Raw genomic sequence first — 22,089 nt, 5'->3', positions numbered from 1 at the left:
AAAATGTTACCATCAGAGAAGGGGGGGGGCGGTGTGGGGGGAATTTCACACTAACAACATCTACTGGCAATCTCTACATCTCACTATGTCAGTGCACTTCAGAGACTGCCTGCACAATTCATAACCTGCTCACTGGTCACACCTGGCTCACAGCAGGTCACTGAGGTGCTGACCCAGCAAAACACCTAAACAGGTGCTTGGGATGGCACTGAAAAAGTCAGTGGGGCAATGCCTACAGCTACTTTCCTATTTAAGACCTCTGTAGGGTTACATCTTGCTACCTGCCTTGATCTGCTTTCTCTTCTGCCCTTGCAGCTGACCACTTACAAAACCAGAAATATTTTCCTTAGTTTGCCCAAGTGTTTTTAAATCTGCTTAAAAGAACAAATGACACTGAAAAAAAAAATCAAGGAAGTGGAACTGACTACTTCATGCTGTTGAAAAGCTTTTAAAAAGACTGACCACCATTTGCCACACTCTCTCCTTCAGTTTACATCCCAAAATGTTTCTTAGAATTCAAATGAAGTATTATACACTTGAAACAGAGTAAGAGAAAAAGCAATGGCTGAAATTATTCGTAGTCCTTTCTGCTAAGCTCCAAGGGGAGGAACAGTATTGCAGCTGCATGTAAAAGACTTACAAAACCTAATTCAACAGTTGTCTATTAAAAAAAAAAAAAAAAAGAAGAAAGAATACAAAACAACTACACAGACCACAGGTGTTAGATGGTTTCTTTTTGTAGTGATGAAGAACTGAGAAGCACACACTAAGAAGCACATTCAGTGCTACGCAGTCTTTGCTTCATACAGACAATCTTTGAGTTAAAGGAAGACCTGTAAGAGCCATTAAGTCTCATGTAGGTCTGACTTTGCATGAGAGAACTAAGCCATAAAGTTCACTTAGGAAAACTTCCCCATCAAAGTAAAATGCATTGTGTCCTGTCAGCAAGTGTTTTGCAAATCCTCCCTTACCTGCCATAAGATGTTATTGAGACATATGGTTTCACACGCTACCAAGCAGCTCAGTTTTGCCAACTAACAATAATGCACAGAACAAATATGTGTGGAAATCATGAGATCATCTAATTAAAAGAAATGTTATTGTATGCCACTACTTTTAATGAAATTGAGTCTTCACTGTCCACAGAAGAGGCTGGAAAGAAACCAGGTCCTATTAGTGCTCATGCCTCAGAAATTACTTGCAAAAGAAAAGAAATTATACCTTAACTGGTGCTGAAAATTTTTGCTGTATCTAAAATCTACCTATGCTAATGGGATATTTTAGACTAATATAATGAATCTATGGTTACATGTGATTTATATTATGCCACTACAAAACAGGTTTTACTGCCTAAAAAAATTTCCATTGTATATTAGAAATAGGGAATCAATGACATACTATTAGCCATTTCTGATTTCGTCTAGTAAAGGGCACTGGCATAAATACATCTAATCCTTTTGCTGCAGTAGTTACCACTGGAAAGCCTGACAAGAAATTCCAATTGTGGAAGGCCCAGTCCTGGTATAAACTTTTGTTTAAAGGTGGTATTTTCCAGACCACTGCATGCTTGCCACTAAGAACTATATGCTGAATGTGTTATGACCAAATGTGAATTACAAAGCTATTACAGACTATTAAGGGGTTCTGGTAATATTAATTACCAAGAAAGCAAAGCCTGAGCGGTTGACATGTCACTAGAAAAATCTCAAATGGAATTTTGAGTTTGTCTTTGGGTATTTTTTAATGTGCTTTTATTAATGCAAATTAAAAGCCATTGGTCTTATTAGCTGCTGCTGCTTTATTCTATTTTTTTTTTTTCAGTGTGTTAACTTCAGAACTTTTCAGTGAAATCAGTAACAAAAGATGAATCAGACATAAAAGGATTTGGGTGGTTAAGGGCGTGTCACCAGGTCTTAATTAAACATCCGAGGGAGATATCTCAGCCAACTTACGCCAGACCGACTGGGTACATCACCGTGCAGAGAATGACGCCATACAGCCCTGGTCTGGAATTGCCACACACAAGCCTAACTTAGCGTGCTCCTGTTAGGTTTTGCCTCCTTAAATCACAATGGTTTGTGCTTTCCCATCAATAAGCCTGACACATATCCCTCTGATGTGCTCACTTCCATTTGGTGCCTGAATTCTGCTTCTGGGCATGCTGAGCATAGAAGTGTGCAGAAACTATGCTGCTAACCTCCTGCCTAAATTCTGACAGGATCCATAAAATGTGCAAATCTCCTTCTTTGTCAGCCAAGGGGCCTGATCTAATAGGTATGTTTAAAGCACAACTAAGCTTCACAAAAATGCAACTGCCTGAAAAGGCAGCTATGGTATTTACCTCTTGTTCCGTCCAAACGCCTGCTACAATTTTGATGATTCAGTAAGAGTATGGTAAATCCAGGTCCAAAACCATTGTCTTGTTGAGAAATAACAAATTTTCCCCTCTTGTGAGGAGAGCAAGACTATTCTCTGTTCAAGGATATGAGCATGAATTTAGCTAAAAAGAGACTGAGATTAGGGCATTCATCTGGGCAGGAAGCCATTTGGCTCTTCCAGTTCTAACTTTAGTGACTACTTACTTGCTGGATGTAACATCTGCTTAGCATAAAACACAGAAAAACATCTCTGGCACTGGAAGCTAGAGCTGCCACCACACTTAAGTTAGTTCATTACTGGTCTGAATAGTTAAGCTTGCTTTTGCTCTCTGAGTCACTGAATATTTGGGTATTTTTACAAAAGGGTGCTTGCCACATCAAGAATACCTCACAGCTTTGTTCCAGGCAGTCTCCAGCCCAGTAAGCATTTTGGTTTTCTTTTTTAAAAAGGAAGAAATAATTCTCTGATGCTGATATCTCTAAAGGCAAAAAAGAGAACTTAGTTCACTCACATTTTGGACAACAATGGTAGGTGGTAATGCTCTAAAGTAAAAGCTTTAAATACCTGAATCTAACAGCTGATTTGAGATTTGAATCTTGAGCAGAGGCAGGTAACAGACACAGACGGGCAGAGTTTAACAAGCAACTGCTGCTGTGAAGATATCAGTGGATTCAAAACTTGGGAAATCTGACTCTCAGCTGTTTATATTCCGACTCCAGACACCCACACTGTCAGGTATTTAAAACAGGCACTGCCAGGTAGAGTTGTTCCCAATTCCTTTTGTAGATATGACCCTACTCAAGTCCTTTTGATTTGACTCAATTTTTCTGTGTTCATCTCAGAACATTTCTTGACAATATTTCCTTTAAAATGCCCTGCTAAAACCACCACAGGAACTGAAGACGATGACCTATCTTTTTAAAAGCAGCAACATGAATAACATGAATTGTGATGATTTAACTCTGAACCATGCAGTTCTAAATAAAGATACAGGTTTTGGTAACCACTGACTACTTGATAAGACTTTATTTATAAAATAAAAAAAACCTTCATGGTCACGGAAAAGAAGCTTAAATGCAACTTCTAAAAACTTAACACTCAGAAGTCAAATGGAAGGAAGTCCACCCTTAATGATTTCTTTTCAAATCTCATTACCTTAAGCCACTTTTGTGTGGTAAGGGCAAGAGCTGACAAGTGATTTTTGAATGCATGAAGCTGGCAAGTACAAGCTAAGCAGCACAGACAGAATAGGGGTCAGCTGACATGACTCTTCACCAGATACTGTTTTTAATAGCTTGTAACTTCACCATGCTTCAACCATGGATGCTGAGACTTTCCATTCCAGGTGTCTGCCTTGGGCTATTTTTTTTTTAAGTTTTTTAGCCAGAGTAGTTTGGCTGGTTCTGAGATGATTTTTTTTTTTTTTGCACTAACTCCAAGGACCTTTTCTTTGAAGAGGTCTAGTAACACCACATTGTGGAGCAAAAACTTGCAGTCTGGTGGTGGCAGGCAGCCACTGTTTCAAGCTCTTGCCTTCTGCTATCACATACTGTAAGAAAAATCAAAGGATACTATAATATGCAAAACCATCTATGATTCACATGAGTGAAGACAGTTAATATCCTGTAAGTGCACACCACAAAAAGAGGTGGATACAGCTCCATCTCTCCAGCAGCCATATTCTGGCTGAAAAGCACCTTCATGGTCTGCTTAATCTATAATCTGCTCTGAGACAGAATAAAGTACATGTAAGCTCATCCTCTAGCCATTTTTGGATGTTTTGCAGATTAGGGGATGATAAGGATTTCAAGTAATTTTAATAGTATGCTCCCCAGTGGAATTTCCATGCAGTCATATTTTCTCCCTCTCGTATCCCAGTTAAATTTCAATTGCTATATATAAAGCATATTGCTTCCTGTCCCTCAGTAGATAAGGAGAAATAAAGTTGATCAGTGTCATCTTTACTACTGAAATTCTCTCAATGCCAGCTTAAGCCTTGGGCAAATCTTTTGTCTTACCAAGGCAAGTTAATAGAAATGATTTTCTTCTTTCTTTCCCTACAGTGCATCACAGGCTACCAAAAAAACCTAACTCTACTGTGATGGTGAACCTTATGCTGAGATATATGGTATTTATTAGATCTCTTTTTCTTCTAATCACATCAACAGCTGCACAAATGAAAATCTATCTTCCCTAGTGTCATCTTCTGGCATCTAACTACCAGATTACAGGCACATTTTAATGAAAGACTGGGGCGAACAGCCCTGTCTGCTGCAGCCTTTAGACAACTTTCCATACTCAGTTTGTTGAGTTTCATATTTTGCAAACAAAATTACACTAGGAAACATTGTTTCAAGGCCAGATCACAACCTGCATCTTGGACAGTGCATAGATAGCTTTAACTCTCCAAAATGCAACATAACTACCCCAGGGTTTGTCCCAGCTAATAAAAAATAAACACACTTGAAGTGTTAGGAGACCAAGAAGGAAGAACATGAAATCAGGAATTTAAAGCAAACGTGATTGTCAAACACAAGGAAATATTAAAAGTGGATGGCTGTTAACTTCCATGTAGATGACATAGGCAGAATTCTCATTCCTATTGCCCTGAACAGTACCTGCTTATGTGACATGAAATCCTTGGGAGGAAAGGATATTACCTGCTTACCTGGGACCTGACATGGTTGACAAGAAATAATATTCACTTAACTGTACCTGATTCTTCTTTCCACCCATTCTGAACTGACAAAGTGTACTATGAATAGTGCAACTCCTGCCATCAAAGAGGTTACAGCTAGAGTAGAAGGATCTTAAAAGGTAAATCATATTTTTTTAAAGCCCTTATATTGAAAAGAGTTGTTGCCACCACTTGAGAAGCGATCGCCAGGATTACTAATGCACCAAAATTCTTGATGATTTTCTTCTGGAGAACCAAACAGACCTTTTCTTCTGGAGAACAATCTTGCAATTATTCAGGTACATTTGTTTTATGAAATAAAAACAAACCCAAAATCCCCCACACATATCCTCAAAATATCTGATAACTGTTTGGTATTTTAAATAACATGTTCCTTTTCCTCTTGTAGATTGGTGTATGAACATACATAACCATAGCATGACAGACTCATTAAGCAGAGAACTACTGGACTATTTGCTTCATTTAATTAATTGATTTTATTATGGGCAAAACTTACATTCTGACATACACTAAAGACTAGTTATTTTTAAAATGGTGCTGATGAAGTGCTGATGAAGATCCTCCAACATTGCACTGCTGCAGCCCTGTTTGAACCAGAGAAACCCTGTGTGATAAGACTTTGTGCTGAAGTTTCAAAACTTCAGATAAATGTTCCTGGCTGTACTTCTAAATATTTGTTCTCAAGCTGATATATTACATAAACAAAGTCCACATCAGAGCTACACATCGTTCAGAACTTGGGACGTGTTTTTTCACTCTTGATTTATGAAAACACGAAGGCCCCAAAAATAAAACCAGCTAATTTTAGTAGTGTTCCAATAGCGTGTTTTATCTTGATCAACTGTTTATATGAGGACAGTGACACCAAGCGGCAGAGAGAACTCAAGTTCCTTTTTTTTTTTCCCAGCTGCTGTGAGCTCGAGCTCTGACAGTCTGACTATGGCACAGCAAAAGCTGCATACAGCTAAGTGTCCTGCAACTTCCAACTGCTTTACCTGTATGTTGCATATTTCAATAGCATTTGTTTTGTAAAAAGTTAACCTGGATATAAACCTCATCTGCCCAGCACAAAACTGTTCCCAGATTAAGGGAAAGGATTTCTGCTTCATTTACAATACACTGTTGGATTTTGTGTCCTTTACTGGTGTGTGGTGTAATGAATTGCTGCACTTTGAGGATTTTCACGAAGTCTTTTCCTGCATTTCTACACCCTCTCTCTAAGCTAACAAATTCTTTTCACCTTTATTTTTGCTGATAATGTGAAAATGTGTCCCTTCACCTCAAGCGTAAGTGTTGACTTTGCCATCTTCACTTTGAAAATCTGCTTCTTCATCAACAACTCAAAGTATTTTTAGAGGCATTAATAATTCCAATAATAATTAGATAAATATGCCACTGAGAATGGTTTGGTGGTTAAAAAATGAATATAACTTGTGCTTGAATAAACACCTAAGGGTCTATTATTTCTTACACTTTTACTCCATTACTTCATATTGCCCAGTTTAAACAAAGAAACAAACAAACTCAAAATGAATACTCAGAATAGAATCATTATATTTTCTTTCCTACAACTCAGTGTACACCCCCACCACATAATAGTGAGAAAAGGGTTTAAACTAGGCATATGAAAGTTCATGCCTTTACCTTGGTAGTACTTCACAAGTTATTTATTTCTTTATAGGCAAGAAAGATTTTCTTGATCCAGCCAGTGTAACTCCTTTTACTGTACCAAAAGCAAGATATTTTTCTTTCAGAAATAAAACTGAAATTGCCTTTAGTTCCCACACAGTAAAACCGAAACACTTTCAGATGACCCAAAACAATACCAGAGAGCAGACCTGAGGTAACCACAAAAGAGGAAGACTCTAGTGGATGACATTTTGTCAATAATCCTATCTCAGCAATGAAACTTCTATATAATGATCTCTAAACACATAATTCACGCATATAGCCATGTAAGATACCACTTAGCTGGAATATGGATACTTAGCTCCACTGAAGTAAATGAGGTATCTTTTGAACAAGCAGAATAACAAATTACTCAGAATGATTGAGGGTCTCAAATCTAGTCCATAAGGAATTGCTAAACTGAACTTTTAAAATTATGAAGTGTTTTTCCTGGTGTTTCCATTTGAATTTATCTTAATAAAAAGTTATCTACGCCAACTATCTGTATCAAGTTTGCAACATTTTAAATTTTTTCTCCTAAGGCATCACAATTGTTGAAATTTTTCTTGAAGCCCATCTAGCCTCTTGAAAAGATGGTCTTTCTGTGCTGCTGAGTGAATCTGTTAGACTTATTTAATACACCTCCTACAAGCTTGAACAGAATACTACCAAATTCAATGCAACAAGGTCAACACATTCTTCATGTGCTCATGTCTTAGCAGGATCAGTGCTCATACAAATACAGGTGTCAAATCAGAAGTGAAAGACATAAACACTGAACAAGGGCTACATTGTTCTTCAATATTAATTCCTCTTATGAAGAAAGTGGGAAAGAGTTAAGTCTCCAACTTGCTCATTTAACTGAATAAAAATAAAACATTTTTAACTCTTCAAGAGCCCTTTCCTCCCTATTAACTGGAAACTTTTGAAGACATTTACATGTTCAAAATTGTTTTGAAATCTTTTTTCATCAATGTCAGAGGGAAAAAAAAAATTACAATTTGCCCTATAAAATTCCCAAGAAAAATAAGGTGATGTCTCTCCTCTGGCGAAAACACCATACACCTCTGCCATCATTTTGTTATTTGTGATTCCTACTCTTCCTCCTCATTTTTTTTCTAGTACTTGGGTATCAAGATATTGAGATTAATTTTTAATGGCAGTGCATACAAACCACAAAATAATTTTATTTTGGCACAGCTTGTGATGCTTTTTTTATGCTTTTACTTAGTCTATTTCAATTACACATGATCACCCACTTCTATAACTTTTCTTTAGTAACAGAGGCCTATTAATCTATTAAACTTTATAGAGTTCCCCAAGTTTTTAGTATCACAAGAAGCTTTTCCATTTCAGTAATCTTTTATTATGAGTCTTCATAGATTTGCAGAGTTTGGTGTTTTTACACTTCATAGCCAATCAATTTTCTATTTCTCCTTTTGGATTCCTCTCATATTAATCTTTTCATTTGGGATTTGTTCTCTTATTCCTTCATTTTTTCCACAATTCCCTGGCATCCTTCTCTGTGGCTAGTGAGTTCTATATTTTGCAGATCCACACTCCTTTTACAAAGATCTGTTTATGAAAGGGGGATCCAGAGCTGAACCTCACATTTCAAACTTCTATCACATCATCAGTCTTCTCTAGGTTTTGAAAATATGATAACAAAAAGTCAAATACTTTAAAAAAGTAATAAAAAGATGTGACATTTATTATAGTTACTACACCACCAGAACCATCTTAGAAAATATTTAAGATTCACACTTCCTAATCTGATACCTTCTTATTTGGATCCTCATAAATTGATAAACTGTCAGTCACTTAATGTTTCTAAATGTGGTTCACAGGATTTTAGTACCCCAAACCCTACTGAGATACAAAAATCCTATCTGTTTTTTTCCAGTGTTAACTCTTCGCCCCCAAGCTCGTTATGACACAAAGAGAATGTGCTGCCATGCTGCAGAAGTTAGATACAGGGATGAAAAGGAAAGGTGTGGTTTTATAAGAAAAGCCCCCTTTAAATAGCTTTGGTAAGGCAAACATTGTCTTGCATCATGCAGGACTGTCACTGCATGTCGCAACACCCATGTTCTTCTCTCTCACAACTGCTTGGAATTTAACACTGAACGAAAATTTATTCATAGTGAAGCTAACAAGTTTCATTTGAAGACAATGCATTATATTTTAACTTCATAAAGATATGCAAACTGTACTTGTAACAAAGCCTGCTAAAGCATAAGCTACTTCTACTTGGCTAAGCATCAGGAACAGCAGTGGTTTCTGGTTAATTCAAACTGCAGGAGCTAATAAGAATGCAATAGCATCTACAAGCTGTGTTAGTACTTACATCCAAGCTTCCTTCACTTGTAGATGCAGAACTAAAAACATCCTCCTCACCACAATCTCTGTTCATCCTCAAGTATTCTTCTGTCTGCAACACAAACAAGTGTCCTACACAGCAGCAGCAAAGGAAACAAAACTGCAAAAACATGCCAGAGCAAAATACCAAACCCCATCATGGAACCAAGACAAACTGTCTCAGTAGTGCTGGACCTGATTGCTGAGAAACTCTGAAGTAGTCTGCAAAATTCTCTGATGTAGGCAAGGAGCTAAGAAAGCCATCAGCAAAAATATTTAAGAATACAAAGACAAAATTCTTAGACAAGGATACAAATGGGGAGTAACTAATTCCTATAATATCAGGGACCAGACTGTTAGTCTCTGCTATACCCACAGACACAATGAAACCAGCAGGGAGCTCCTTCCTTGCCTTTTCTCCATGAAGGAACTGTTTCTGTGTGCTAGCATGAACCTTACTTAAGCCTAGATCCCGTGATTGCATAGCACCTCTACTCTACTGATTGTTTAGCAGTGTCAATTTGATCTGGATTTAGCCTCAGGCAAACAACTACATTTAACATCAAAAAGAAATGGAGTTCATGCCACCTTTATGTGTTTTTATGCCAGCTGCAGGAGAACAGAGGGTAACTGATCCAGCATAAAATTAGAATGGAAGAGAACAAGATGATACCTGATCTGGCATTAAGCCTGCCAGTGCAAAGTCAACCAAAGAAATACTTTTATCAAATTTGTGCCAGCCATGGGAGTAGGACTTTGCTTTCATTCTATGTCACAGTGCTTTCAATATAATAGAAAGGTTTTTTTAGTAAAGTTAGGACTGGTGTATTGTCATACCACAATTACTGCTCTCAGTGAGCCAGCTGAGAAAGAAAGCATGTGCATGGACATGGAAATCTGAGCATACGCCTGTAGTGTGCAGTGACATCTGATCCAGGACAGTTTGCAACACAGGCTAACCCTCTTCTTCCCTTGCAAAAGAAATTGCCTTACCCTTGCAAATGCTTGCAAGTCTGGAGTCCTACTACTGTGCAGAACTTTGAATAATTCTTCCTATCAAATAGTTCTAATATAGAGACTATGCATGACCACATACACTCCTCACCACTGCAAATCATAATGCAAACAAACAAAAAATAGACAGAACCAACAAGCCTTGCAGGGGAGTAAAAATGTAAGTTTAGGCATCCTGTGGTTTTGATTCCAGGTCCCTGAAATCACAAGGATTTCATCATCTAATCCCTTCAAAAACCTACCAAATCTTTCATTAAAAGAACTTTATTAATTTGCCCCATCCTACTAAATCTGTTCAGCAGTTTCACTGCTATTTTGGTTAGAAAGCTTTCACAAGAGCAAGTCAGATATATTATGCCTAATTAATGCCTGCTTGCTCCTGTGTGCTGTGCTATTCTTCAGTTTTCAGTAATTCTTCCATTTATCGTGTTTTAAATTCCCAGAGGTTTGTGAAGGCAACAGTGACTTCTTGCTTGACTAAACAAAATGACAGAGTAACTCCCACAGAGTAACTGCCATTTGAAAGTAAGTGTCCAATAAAGAAATGACCAAGAAAACAATTAACTTGTCAGAACTATCAGCAAGAAAGAGTTGGAACTTTTCCTCAGATTTAGAAGCTGTTTCTCATACTTATTTGTACAGCTTCTACTTTTTCCCAGGCCAAAAACAATTTTGAATTTAATTCACCCTTAATGTCCTTAGCATTTTATCAAATTTTTATTTTTAAAAACTCAGAGGATCACCTCCTTTGCTTTAATAAGCAAGAGAAAGAGAACAGAAATAAAGAGAGGAGCTTGTAATCTTTGAACACATTTCCAACTCAGCTGTGAGAAACCCACTGCAGTAACCATTGAATTAAGATGCTTCATAGGAACTTTTGCTAAGATTGTAAGCATTAATACTTTAAAAGTTAAAACTGATCTGCTTCAGGAGTTAGAACTGCAAGGACACAGGTTTCACACCCAAGTTCAGTAAAATGGAATAAGAGGACAAAGTATGATGCAGAAGTTGGATGCTGTAATGTGCTTGTTTCTTCCAGAGGAATTACAGCCCCACAGCATGCTCTAGAGGCTCAGGATGAGATCCTTTGTTTACTTGATTCTTCTGAGGAGATACAGTATTATCACTCCAGTTATAATTTTTTTCCCTTCTATATAGGAAATATTTTCTTACAGTAGAAAAGCACTCTGAAAGTGACCGACTTCTTATCTCATAAAGTAGTTCTCATGTGTCCCTTTTAAGATATTAAGAATAGTTTAGTATCTATGACAGAAATAGGGTTTTCCGACACAATGATTCAAAATTTCCATAAAGGATTCTATTCCCTAGCAAAAGCACCACAAATTTAATCATGAATAAAAAGGCAGACAACCGTGAAAGATTTTGAAAAGCCTTCACAGTTTTGCAAAAGTGACTGAGATGACTGGATAAGTAAAACACCAGTCCATTAACAAGCAAATGTTTCTTTCTGCCAAATAATCAGATACACATTTTGTAATTCCACTCCAAAAACCTTGGAGGGTTTAAACTAGAAAAAAGCTCCTTTTTTTCCTCTGACATCCTAGAGTATTAAACACTTTACATCCAAAATAATTTAACACCAATATTTTTAGTAAAGAATGCAAAAAGTATGAAGTTAAAAGCCCACTATTTTTTCTATGTTAAGTCAGAAAGTTCTTCTGTATTTTATTCCTGTGATAAACAAAATACTTTTCATAAATGCATCTCAACAGAATTATTTAATACAAAATTTCTTTCCTAAATTTTTCAGCTCAAGAATACAAAGTTAAAAATGGTTAAGATGTATCCCAGCAGACACTGATCTTTCAGTTCAGTAATGGAAGTTGTTTCTTCTATACCTGATTCATCAGCTTTAAAGACTTGGAGAAGGCAATGGGGGGATAGCATAGAACTTCCGAGAGGTAAAAATGCTTTAATTGAGATTATCACCCATGCACAGAAGAGGTCATAAGACACATCTACTTTGTAATTAAATAGTTCTGTATTACATCAGTCCTTTCATAAATGCATTTTATAATGTAAGTACTACTAAAAAGCAGACATAGATTGCTTGAAACTACTGCCCTTTTTTAACACCTACTGAACTCACAGCATTGAAAAAAAAAAAAGAAAAAAGTAAACTGTCAACATGTTTGACTCCTTCAATAAGCATGTGATCTCTCCATCAGGCTGCACTGATTGCATATAGTTTATGCCCCTGTTAACAGATTAGTCTCTGAAAGGAAAAGGAAGGCAGGCCAAACAAATGCTACTACCCACAGACATAACAGATCTGGAAAGAAATAAATTATCTTTAGTGAGCAGTACACTGCTGGACCCTTACCTTGCTGCTTCTTCTATCAGCATTAAACAATCCCAAAAGTCTTGCCTTTTCTTTCTCTACTGCATCACTGCTTACTGAAGCCTTTCGATTTGGTTCTGAAACAATTTTAATGGAACAGCTGTTACATTTTTGAAATAAAGATTCACAAGACAAGTACTTTAAAATGTCCTGGGTTAGTGCTGGATTTTTATGAATCGAAGATGTTATGGACTGGGTTATCTAAGTAACGGCCAGATCATACACTTACTTTGTCATCAAACTTTCATGTGTTCTGAGTATATTCCAAAATCTAATGGAATAATTTAATATAGTGCACTAGATTTTCAATCACAATCCAGTAACCCTAATTAAAAGGCAAAGCATGAGCAAATTGCTTATGACTTCAGAAATGCTTGTTAGATGCATCCCTTAAATCCCATAGAGTACCATAATACTAAAAAACCCCAAACGCCTAAAAAAAGATACACTGGTGAGTATCTTTAACTATTCATAGCTCTGACTTAATACTGTGAACTTAAACAAGAGATTCTAAATGTGTAATTTGGATAAAGGTCTTCCCCTTGTTTTCAAGGGGAAGGAAAAAGACCCTCCTCTTGGAAACAGGGCACTCTTTAAAATGCGAATTAGCTGATTGTGGTCATCTTTCTTATCTTGGTGCTTTTACTTCAGGTGGGAAAAGAGGGGAGTTTATAGGTATTTCAGGCTGTAAGAACTCATATGTGTCTTCCTTGAACCTGCTTAAGAAATTGTATGAGTTCTCATACCATTTAGTATCCCTACAGTTTCCCTCTTCAGTTTCTCATCCACAAGCTGGATGAGCAAAATGACACACTCATTCATTACAGGAAACAACATTGCCCATTTAACACAGAGAAGATGAAGTGCTCTCACTTTTTTAAATGGCCTCTGCATAATGTTATAAATATTTTCTCCTGATTCCAAGCACATCAGATTATTCCACTAGCATTCAAAAAGTTTAATTCACAGGGAAAAAAACACTTTCTCTTGTAAATATTTGCTTAATAACAATTAAAACTCAAATTCAAAATTACTTACTTGTTAACACAAAATAAAATTTTACTTCACCACAAAAACCTCATCCCAGAACTCTTGTAAACTTATTTGCATAAAATACAAAGTGATTTTCACATAGATCATTTTTGCATATAAACAATCTCATGTGTGAGAAGGTGTTAAACATATACAATGAACACAAAGGACAGCAGGGAGAAACTATCCTGAAGAAAGGCTACAACTGCACTGCAAAGAAATACAGTAATGAATTAATGCTTTTCTTAAATACTAGGCACTATGTATGCTTGTTTCTTGCTTGGAGCTGGACTGCGACTAGATATGGATTATGATTTCTTTTCTTGCATAGTCTTCAACTACAAACAATGCTAACATAGCAGCTGATCACCAACACTGTCATTGAACATTGTGTAATACCAATAAATTAGGATTTAAGTAATGTGTATAATATCAAAATAATTAGTCTTTAATAATCTGTGTAACTTTTTCCTTAAATAAATCAAGTATATATTTCATCTAGTGATGAAATGATCTCCACGTAAGAGGAAGCCACAGCAATTAATAACAGACGATTAGGGGGAATAGTGCTGCCATTATTGAAGCCAAGAGGCCATGTGCTAAGATTTGCTCGATGGCTGCCACCTACTGTAGGTGGACTTTCTTTATAAAAATTTAAATTAGTTACCCAGTTTTACTTTGGTTGTGTTGTGTCTACTAGTAATGCAAAGAAGTAAAGCTCATTAGAAATCAACCATACCTTTCTTGAGGATAATTAATTTAAGCAATGTATTAAAACAGACTCAATAGGGAAAAGGACATACTAAATAGACACATTTTCTATTTGACTGGAAGCAGAAGCACCAACATAATCTAATCCAACCCCAAGTACTGTAACAATTCAGAAGTCAGTATCAATTCAGTTGCCCAATATGTATGTATACATTTGATATTAAAGTGCTTTGCTGAACGTATATTGAAAACAGTGGAAGATCTCACAGACATCAAAATTTTCTGCCTTTGCTACTAAATAAATTTTGAACCCAAGAGACCTCGGAAATGTTAGTAACTGTGACATTTACCTAATCATGACTGAGGTAAACTGAACAGGCTTGGAATCTACAGAGATACACCACACCATAAAACAATTAAATAGCAGAATTTGTTACTTGCTGGTGCTTTTAATGGCTATTGCTGAAGAGACAGTACGCACAGAATGTGTTTGTTCTTAGCAGAAGCACAAGACATGTAAGCAACACTTTGGAAAGACAAAACAGATAAAAATAGCTTGTTTCTCTACCGCACTTCACTCGACACTCTTAAAGATCTACCCACCAAACCCGCATTACACATAGACTGAAGTGAAAGAGTTAAACACAGAGTGAAGCTTCCCCACAGCAGCATTGTACAGTACCTCTATAGTTCAGAGAAGGTTCAGACTGAGTTTTTGATGGAGGAACTGGAAAAGTCAGGCAATGAAAGGATAAGAGAAAACACATTAAAGTTCTAATATAGCGCTGTAAAGCACAATATTCATTAATTAGTCCTAGCATGTCTTTTCCTAAGCATTACAGAAAAAATGTTGACCGACAACACACATGCAGAGCTGCTACCAAAGCAGTTTAGCTGCATTTGTATTAATTCCTGATTCAGTCGTGAAGCTGCTTCAACTGCTAAATAGAATTAAGTAAGCAGGTGGCAGCAGAGCTTCTCTTTTAATAATCCTTCAGCTCTTGGTGTTTTCTGTTTCAGACAAGGGAAGAGTATGGAGTTTTTCTAGAATCTGCTCTTACAAGCACAGCCTATGGCTTTCAGCACCTGTGAGGCCTTACTTATTAGTGAGAATGTGTTTTAAAAATGTATTTTCTGTTAAGTAAACAGGCTAGATACCCACTCAATGAACAAGTCACAGACCAACTGCTACTGAAACCAATGGGTTTATTCCTCTTGGATATTACAAGTGAGAACATTGAAGAAGAAATTTGCTGAAACAAAGAAAAAATTCTTGTAAATTTTACGTACATTTACTGTTTTTGTCAGACAACATGGTGGTAAGAGGAAAGCACAAAAGATTGAATTATACTCAGGATCAAGGGGATTTTATCATAATGAAAGGAAAGGAATACTGAAAGGTTAAAAAAGAATAGAATATTAGAAAGAAAAGCTGATGTAGAGAGTAGCACATTATGATGTGCAGATCTTTGTGAGTTCTTTCAACTCAATATATTCTGTGATTCTGTGATAATTTCCTGCTATAATCCCAGCCCTGTAGTAAAGTCTTGGTTCTGAGTGTATAGGCTACAACCAAATTTGAGGACCAACACTGTACCAGCATACATACCACCATTTTCATTTGAAAGGAAAGACTTTACTGAAGGCCTATGATAAGTACTCTCTAAGTTGTCCCTGGAGTATGTTGAATGAATCCTGTTGAATACACTCCACATTCAATATGTTGCTCCAAAATGGTTAGCTTTATTACAGTAAACATGTCTTGAAAAAAACAAACATGCAATTGAGTTATGACATGCTGTCAGTCTCTTTTGGGAACATCCCAGCAATTCAAAAGAAAAGGAGATATTTAGCTTACTTAGAAGTCTAAACTCACTGAAACTTGACCTGCACAGAGGTAGAACTGCCACTTATCAAAGAGTTGGAAAGAAGAGACAGAATGTCAACATAAATAAATAATTTTATAAATAAAAAATAAGCCTACAGCTCAGCACCTACAAGAATGACATTATCTAAACAATAAATAAGGACATTTACCATGCTGGAAGTGGTAGCAATTTAGAAAAACTGCAGGAGACAATTTTAATGAATATCACTATCTGACCTCAAAGGAAGTAGTGTTTGTCAATGTGTATTTTAAAAGCAGGTATATTTTAAAGCATATCACATAATTATGTTATTTGAATGCATAATCAGGCTGATAAAACTCAACTCCCAGAAGCTACTATTACAATTTTGTCTATGAGAAAAGAAAGTGAGGATAGGTAAACATGAAAACAAAATTTTAAATATAAATACCTCTTAGCTCCTCTTCACTAAACCGTCAATAACTGTGCTCTTTGGAGGAACTGTCTCTGATCCTGTCCGGTCTGTTTCTCATAAGCCCTGGTCTGTCGCCTCCGCCTCTCAGCTTTCACAGCTGCCATGACTATGGCATGTCTCTTCTTTCCTTCTCTCCAGCCCACAGCACAGGTAGGTGACAGAGACTGCCTGGATGAGGACCCTTGTATTACGTGCACCTCTACCAACAGCAGCTCTGGGACACAGCAAAGCTCCTCCTTTTGCCCTGCCCTAGGCCAACCTGCACCCTGCCAAAGTCCAGCCCAGCCTGGCGCAAGGCCCAAGAGCATCCAAGGACAGCTGGGCACATTGCTGACCTGGCTGCTGCTCTGGGCATAGCTCACTGAACAAACCTGTGCTGCTCTCCGGTCTGAGATCTCACTCTGCTGTTTCAGCTGGACCCCAAAAGAATGGCAGCACGAATGCTTTTAATTGCCCAAAATATTGTTGTCACATCACAGCCCTGCAGTGACTGCTATCAGTCTTGGCTCACCTTTTTTTCTGTCCCAGGCATACAGCTCCTTTATCCCTAGCTCCTCCAAGGACTTGGTAAGCTCCAGCTCTTCCCCAGTTATGCCGTCCCGCAGAAGAACAATGTGCTCTTGACTAACTTCACACTTCTCACAAATAGCTGGGATGATGTTGTGGAGAGGCACCTCTGGACTAACTCGTACCACAGCCTTCTGTGTCTTCAGGTAGTTCACTACCAGCCTTACAGATTTCTGCAGAAACAAACACAAACTCTCAGTCCCCCTTCTGTGGTGGATAGACCATCTCACAATGAGAAAAGAGCACTGGGGATTTCCATGTTGTCTTGACTATTCCTAGGCAAACTTTCCCCACATTGCAAAAAATAACATTTCAAAGAATAAAATCTCAGTCCTCGCTTTTCACTAACGAGACATTCACAAGAACACACGAAGAAGAAAAAGGAGTCAGAGGCATTCATAATGTAAAGGTTTACAAGTCTCACTCTGAAAGGTGAGAGAGTATAATTAGATATAGTTATTAGAATAATAAAAAATTTCAGCAAACATTTGGAAAATGACTACTTCTTAATCTTCACTGTATTGTGAAATACATTTATTAATGATCAGCCTTCTCCCACATCTTCAATGAAGATGGTGCACAAAATATCACCAAAATACTATCTCCACACAACCCCACTCTCATTTCAGCCATTACTGCAATTTTCAATTGACCTAATCTTCAGATTTTCATCTATCGAACCACATGCAAGATACCCTTTTGTCTAAATGTCTAGACTAGCCTCTGCTAATCTACATGCAAAACATTATTAGTTAAGCTAGTAAAGCAGGTTATAATCAATCCCAAGTCTTTCCTATCTGGTTTAAAGATGGAAAGATTGGAAGAACCGAAATCATAGGAATGGAATGATGTTTCATGGCATCATTTTAGCCCTCCAGAGTACTGACCTCAGGGACCCTTGGCAGAGGGCGCTTTGCCTTCTCTTCTGGAATCTTCTCTTTCAGAAGTACTGTCTGTACATCCAGTGCTCCTATCAAAGTGTTTGGCTTGTAACTCAGAACTTGTTGAGTTCCCGAAGACTTTAGTTCAAGACTATGTTGAGACGGATTTAAGCGATACTGACTGCATAAATCAACCAATACATCCATCACAGCTTTACTACAAGGAAGAAGAATTCACCGTTAGCATGAGAAAAAAACATTGCTAGAAAATTTACCTCTGTTTTAAGATGGGGGGATAAAAGACAACACAAGCTGTGGATGTGCCACTAGTTTACCATCTTTGGGAGGGAACAGTGCTAGTGCTTTGAAATGTTAAAAAGATCAGATAAAATGATAGGAATTAAATATATTCACACTTCAGTGTCTGTTTATGAGCTCACAATTAACTATTCAGTATCAAGCAGACAGCAGTGCCAATCATAGCACTAACTAACATCAGCCAAGAGCAGACAAAACATCTTATTTACTTCCGCACTACAGATGACAGAATATTCTGAGTTGGAAGTGATGCTCAAGGATCCAACAAGTCCGACACTTAAGTGAATGGTCCATATGGGGATTGAACCCACAACCTTTGTGTTATGCTCTGACTGAGGGTCATAATGTACTAAATCCATACATTAAATGCTCCAGTTCAAATTCTGTTCATTAATGTGGAGACAAGATATGAGTAAATTATGAACTCACAGTCTGGTAAACTCCACCTAGACTTGAACAATCACATAACCTAAAAGAGAGTACTGAAATCCAGAACCAATGGTAGATAGGGCTTATTTTTCCAGTTTACAGCTTTGAGTTCTCCATATCCATCTGACACCAGCAATTACAAGAGATCCTGTCCATATTTATTTTGGTGAAGACATTAACCCTGTACAAAACCATTTGGTTTTGAGTGTCCCCATTATCAGCAAGTCTTACTAAAATATGTCTCTTAAAACATGAGGTTTTAAAAGAGACAGAAACTGTCCCTCGCTTTTCATGCCTCTGCACAGAAGTACTCCATTATGTGTCAAGACCTCAATATTCACTGGAGCTTGATACTGCCTAATACAGCAGATATGAACTGTGCTCCCCTACACTCCAGAAATTATCTACGATGGTAATGAAGGATTCTTTTATTTTCCCAGCCTTCCCCTCAAAAATTCTGTAAAGGATCAGAGAAAACAGGTTTATTAAAACTGGTAATTTTTCTAAAAAGTTTTGGTTTCATAAACCAGTCTGTCATCAGTAAAACAATGTAAGCTAAAAAAAAAAACTTACCAGCTGTAGCTGGAACCTGTCCTATACAGTGGGATATCTGACTACTAGCAGAAGTAAGAAAATAAATGCACAGACAGCAAATTTGCCAAAAGAACTGGCACTTCTTTTAATGTTTTAACTGGGAAAACTGATACAAATTCAAAATTCAAGCAAATGCAAAGAAAATAAAATCTTCCACAGGTTATTAGCCATCACCATTACATCTGTGGCTCAAGAATTACCCTTTAAACTGCAAGCTGTTGGCACCTGGGAAACTACTGTGTGGAGGGCCAACAATCTTCTTTCTATAGGTATTTTGTTGGCCTACAGCTGCTCAAGAAGTTGGTGAAGAACCCTGGAGAGCTAATGGCAAAGACAACAAAAATGGAAAACTAGAGCAATTCCTTATTACCTGGTAGGTCACAGCTCTTCTCATGAAAGAGAAGAGGAAGGACCTTCTTTACAGTAACCTTTTTCAAGTTTAACTGAGTCACGCAGTGTGAGCTGGAAAAGTGGCAAGCATGGAAAATTTGAAATAACATGACCTCACTGAAAAGGGAAGAACTCAGAAGATGATGACTGAAGATCAAATAAGGAAAACAGATGTCATTAATATGCATACAACGCTTCAGAACAGAGTGCACTGTGGCAACTGCTAACACAGCACAAATACAAATGTGTAGCCTCCAAATCAAAACTGTATCAGCTCATTTCATGATGACTCATTCTGACACTGTCTCCAAGTTGAAAACATGTATTTCACAACCATGTTCAATTCATATGCTACACACCAACAGACATTTACACCTACTAAGTCCAAACTACAGGAGAATCCCACCTACACCAGTATTTACATGAATACTCATTAAGCTGTACAGTGCACACATTTTTGAAGTGCTTATCAGTTCTTCTGATACAGATCTCAACTTGTCTGTTTACAGACATATTTCTTTTAATCTAAGATTTGCATGTGTTTGTTTTCCCTCAGCATTCTTACTATTGTTTCAGAGAAAACTAAATAATCTGGCAGAATCATAATACATGGTGTCCTATGTGCTTGACATTTATATTTAAAGTGGAACAGTAATATATTTCTGTAGTGCATAATACTGTGATAATTCATTCAAATTTGGAGAGTTATCTTGCCTCCTGAAAAAGTATTTGTAAAGAGAAGATAGTTCATCAAAATAACAATTTATGATTCCACACATACACCACTGAAATTATAAAATATATTCAGAGCAATAGTACCACAACTATGACAAAATCAGAATCCACACCAAGCATCAGAGAAAATAAGTTACAGACAATGATTGTCTGCAACTTGAACAAACTCGTCTGGACAATGGACAATCCAAAAATCCAGACAAATCTGAATTTTCACCTTATTGCTGATTACAAACAGGCATGCATTAAACATAACACTTAAGGAAGCCTGCAACACCCCAACCTGTGCCATGCTGCTCAGAATACACAATTGTTCCATGAAAAGCATCCCCAGCCTTCATCTGTACCATTTGAAAGTACAGCTGAAGCTTTTGAAAAAGCTTCAAAGCAAATTGTATGCTCTTTAAAAAATGTAAATTCAGGGAATTTTTTTCACAAAACTTCTGAAGTGAAAAAAAAAAAAAAAAGCAGGGAGAGGAAAGGAGGAAAGGAGAGAAATTCCACAAACAAACTTCAAAATTCTTGTATTTCAATCAATATAAGAGAGCTGGGAAACCCTTGTAGTGAAGTTATATCAGATTTCCATGGCACCAACTTGAAAAAAATTTCTTTCCAAACCATAATACAGTACAGCTTGATTTTAAATGGGAGTTTTATTTCAAGTAACTCCATGTATATTCTACACAGAGAAGAGAGTCACTAAATAGCAAGAGAACAGTAATCTACTAATCTAGAACAACTTTTCTTTCTAACCTTGGGCTGAATATGGGTCTTGGAAGATGCAAAGAGTCAATGCTTCCTTTGCTTCCTGCTTGTTCCACACAGATCTCCACTGTCTATTAACCTGCTTGGACATCTGGTAGAGAACACATTCTGTTTTGAAATTCAAGCAGGTCTTAAATCTAAAGCTGAAATGAAGTTAAATATGTCCTGCCTTTCTAACTACTCAGCTAAGAAACACCTTACTTTTTCATTTTAGTATGATGCTGAAATTTTGGTGGACTGACCAAATGCTACATAATAGACACCAAAGGTTAATGACCAACAAGCAAGTACTAGAGCACAGAACCAAAACTGGAGAGAGAACACAATTTAAGACTCAGACAAGAAGGTCCATATGACTATTCTTAGCAAAGGAGAGCACTTTGGCTCTGTTTTGACATTTTATTACTAGGCCATTTGACATTTAATGCCAATTCTGGACAGTAAAGAATAACTACTTTGCCTGCAATACTTATCATGCTGAAGTTCTGATCCAGTTTGACCAGACTGCTTGTTTCCTGCTGTTCTCCAGTAAAATGCAGTAAAATTGGTTTTTAGGAAGTATAAAACAACTGAGATGCTTTGGGTGTAGTTTGGCTTAACCACCTTGGATCACACAGAGAAATCCATTTTAAAGTACATCTAAAAATAAATGTGCAGGGTAAAATTGTATTCTATCAAACAAAACAACGTTTTTTTTTAATCTTCTACTTTCATGCTACAAATGCCTTCCAGTACCTAAACAGGCCTAGAAGAAAGCTGGAGAGGGACTTGTCACAAGAGCATGTGGTGATAGAACAAGGGATAATAGTTCCAAACAGAGTAGGCTTAGATTAGCTATTAGGAAGAAATTCTTCACTATGAGAGTG

General features: G+C 37.1%; 1 protein-coding gene and 1 long non-coding RNA gene across 3 annotated transcripts in view; one reads left to right on the top strand and one right to left on the bottom strand.

The window, feature by feature from the left end:
• The window catches only part of COBL (cordon-bleu WH2 repeat protein), a 113,528-nt gene that overhangs the window by 44,049 nt on the left and 47,390 nt on the right, over window positions 1-22,089 (bottom strand). Inside the window, exons 3-7 of one of the 2 annotated variants that reach the window (XM_068195846.1) lie at window positions 17,999-18,209; window positions 17,056-17,284; window positions 14,905-14,949; window positions 12,462-12,556; window positions 9,093-9,176 (exon numbers count right to left, since the gene is read on the bottom strand). In XM_068195846.1, the coding sequence (XP_068051947.1) occupies window positions 9,093-9,176; window positions 12,462-12,556; window positions 14,905-14,949; window positions 17,056-17,284; window positions 17,999-18,209 (664 nt within the window). The remainder of the gene's footprint in view (window positions 1-9,092; window positions 9,177-12,461; window positions 12,557-14,904; window positions 14,950-17,055; window positions 17,285-17,998; window positions 18,210-22,089) is intronic. The other variant, XM_068195855.1, reaches the window with a different exon arrangement.
• On the top strand, window positions 1,321-5,884 carry LOC137477141 (uncharacterized). Its single transcript, XR_011000823.1, has 2 exons — window positions 1,321-2,798; window positions 5,466-5,884. It is a non-coding gene; the product is annotated as an uncharacterized lncRNA (long non-coding RNA).

This window comes from Anomalospiza imberbis, chromosome 1 (assembly GCF_031753505.1).
Source record: "Anomalospiza imberbis isolate Cuckoo-Finch-1a 21T00152 chromosome 1, ASM3175350v1, whole genome shotgun sequence".
In the NCBI taxonomy this organism is placed as follows: domain Eukaryota; kingdom Metazoa; phylum Chordata; class Aves; order Passeriformes; family Viduidae; genus Anomalospiza; species Anomalospiza imberbis.
The sequence above is the reverse complement of the archived record's forward strand: the minus strand, read 5'-3'. Positions and strand labels throughout refer to the sequence as shown.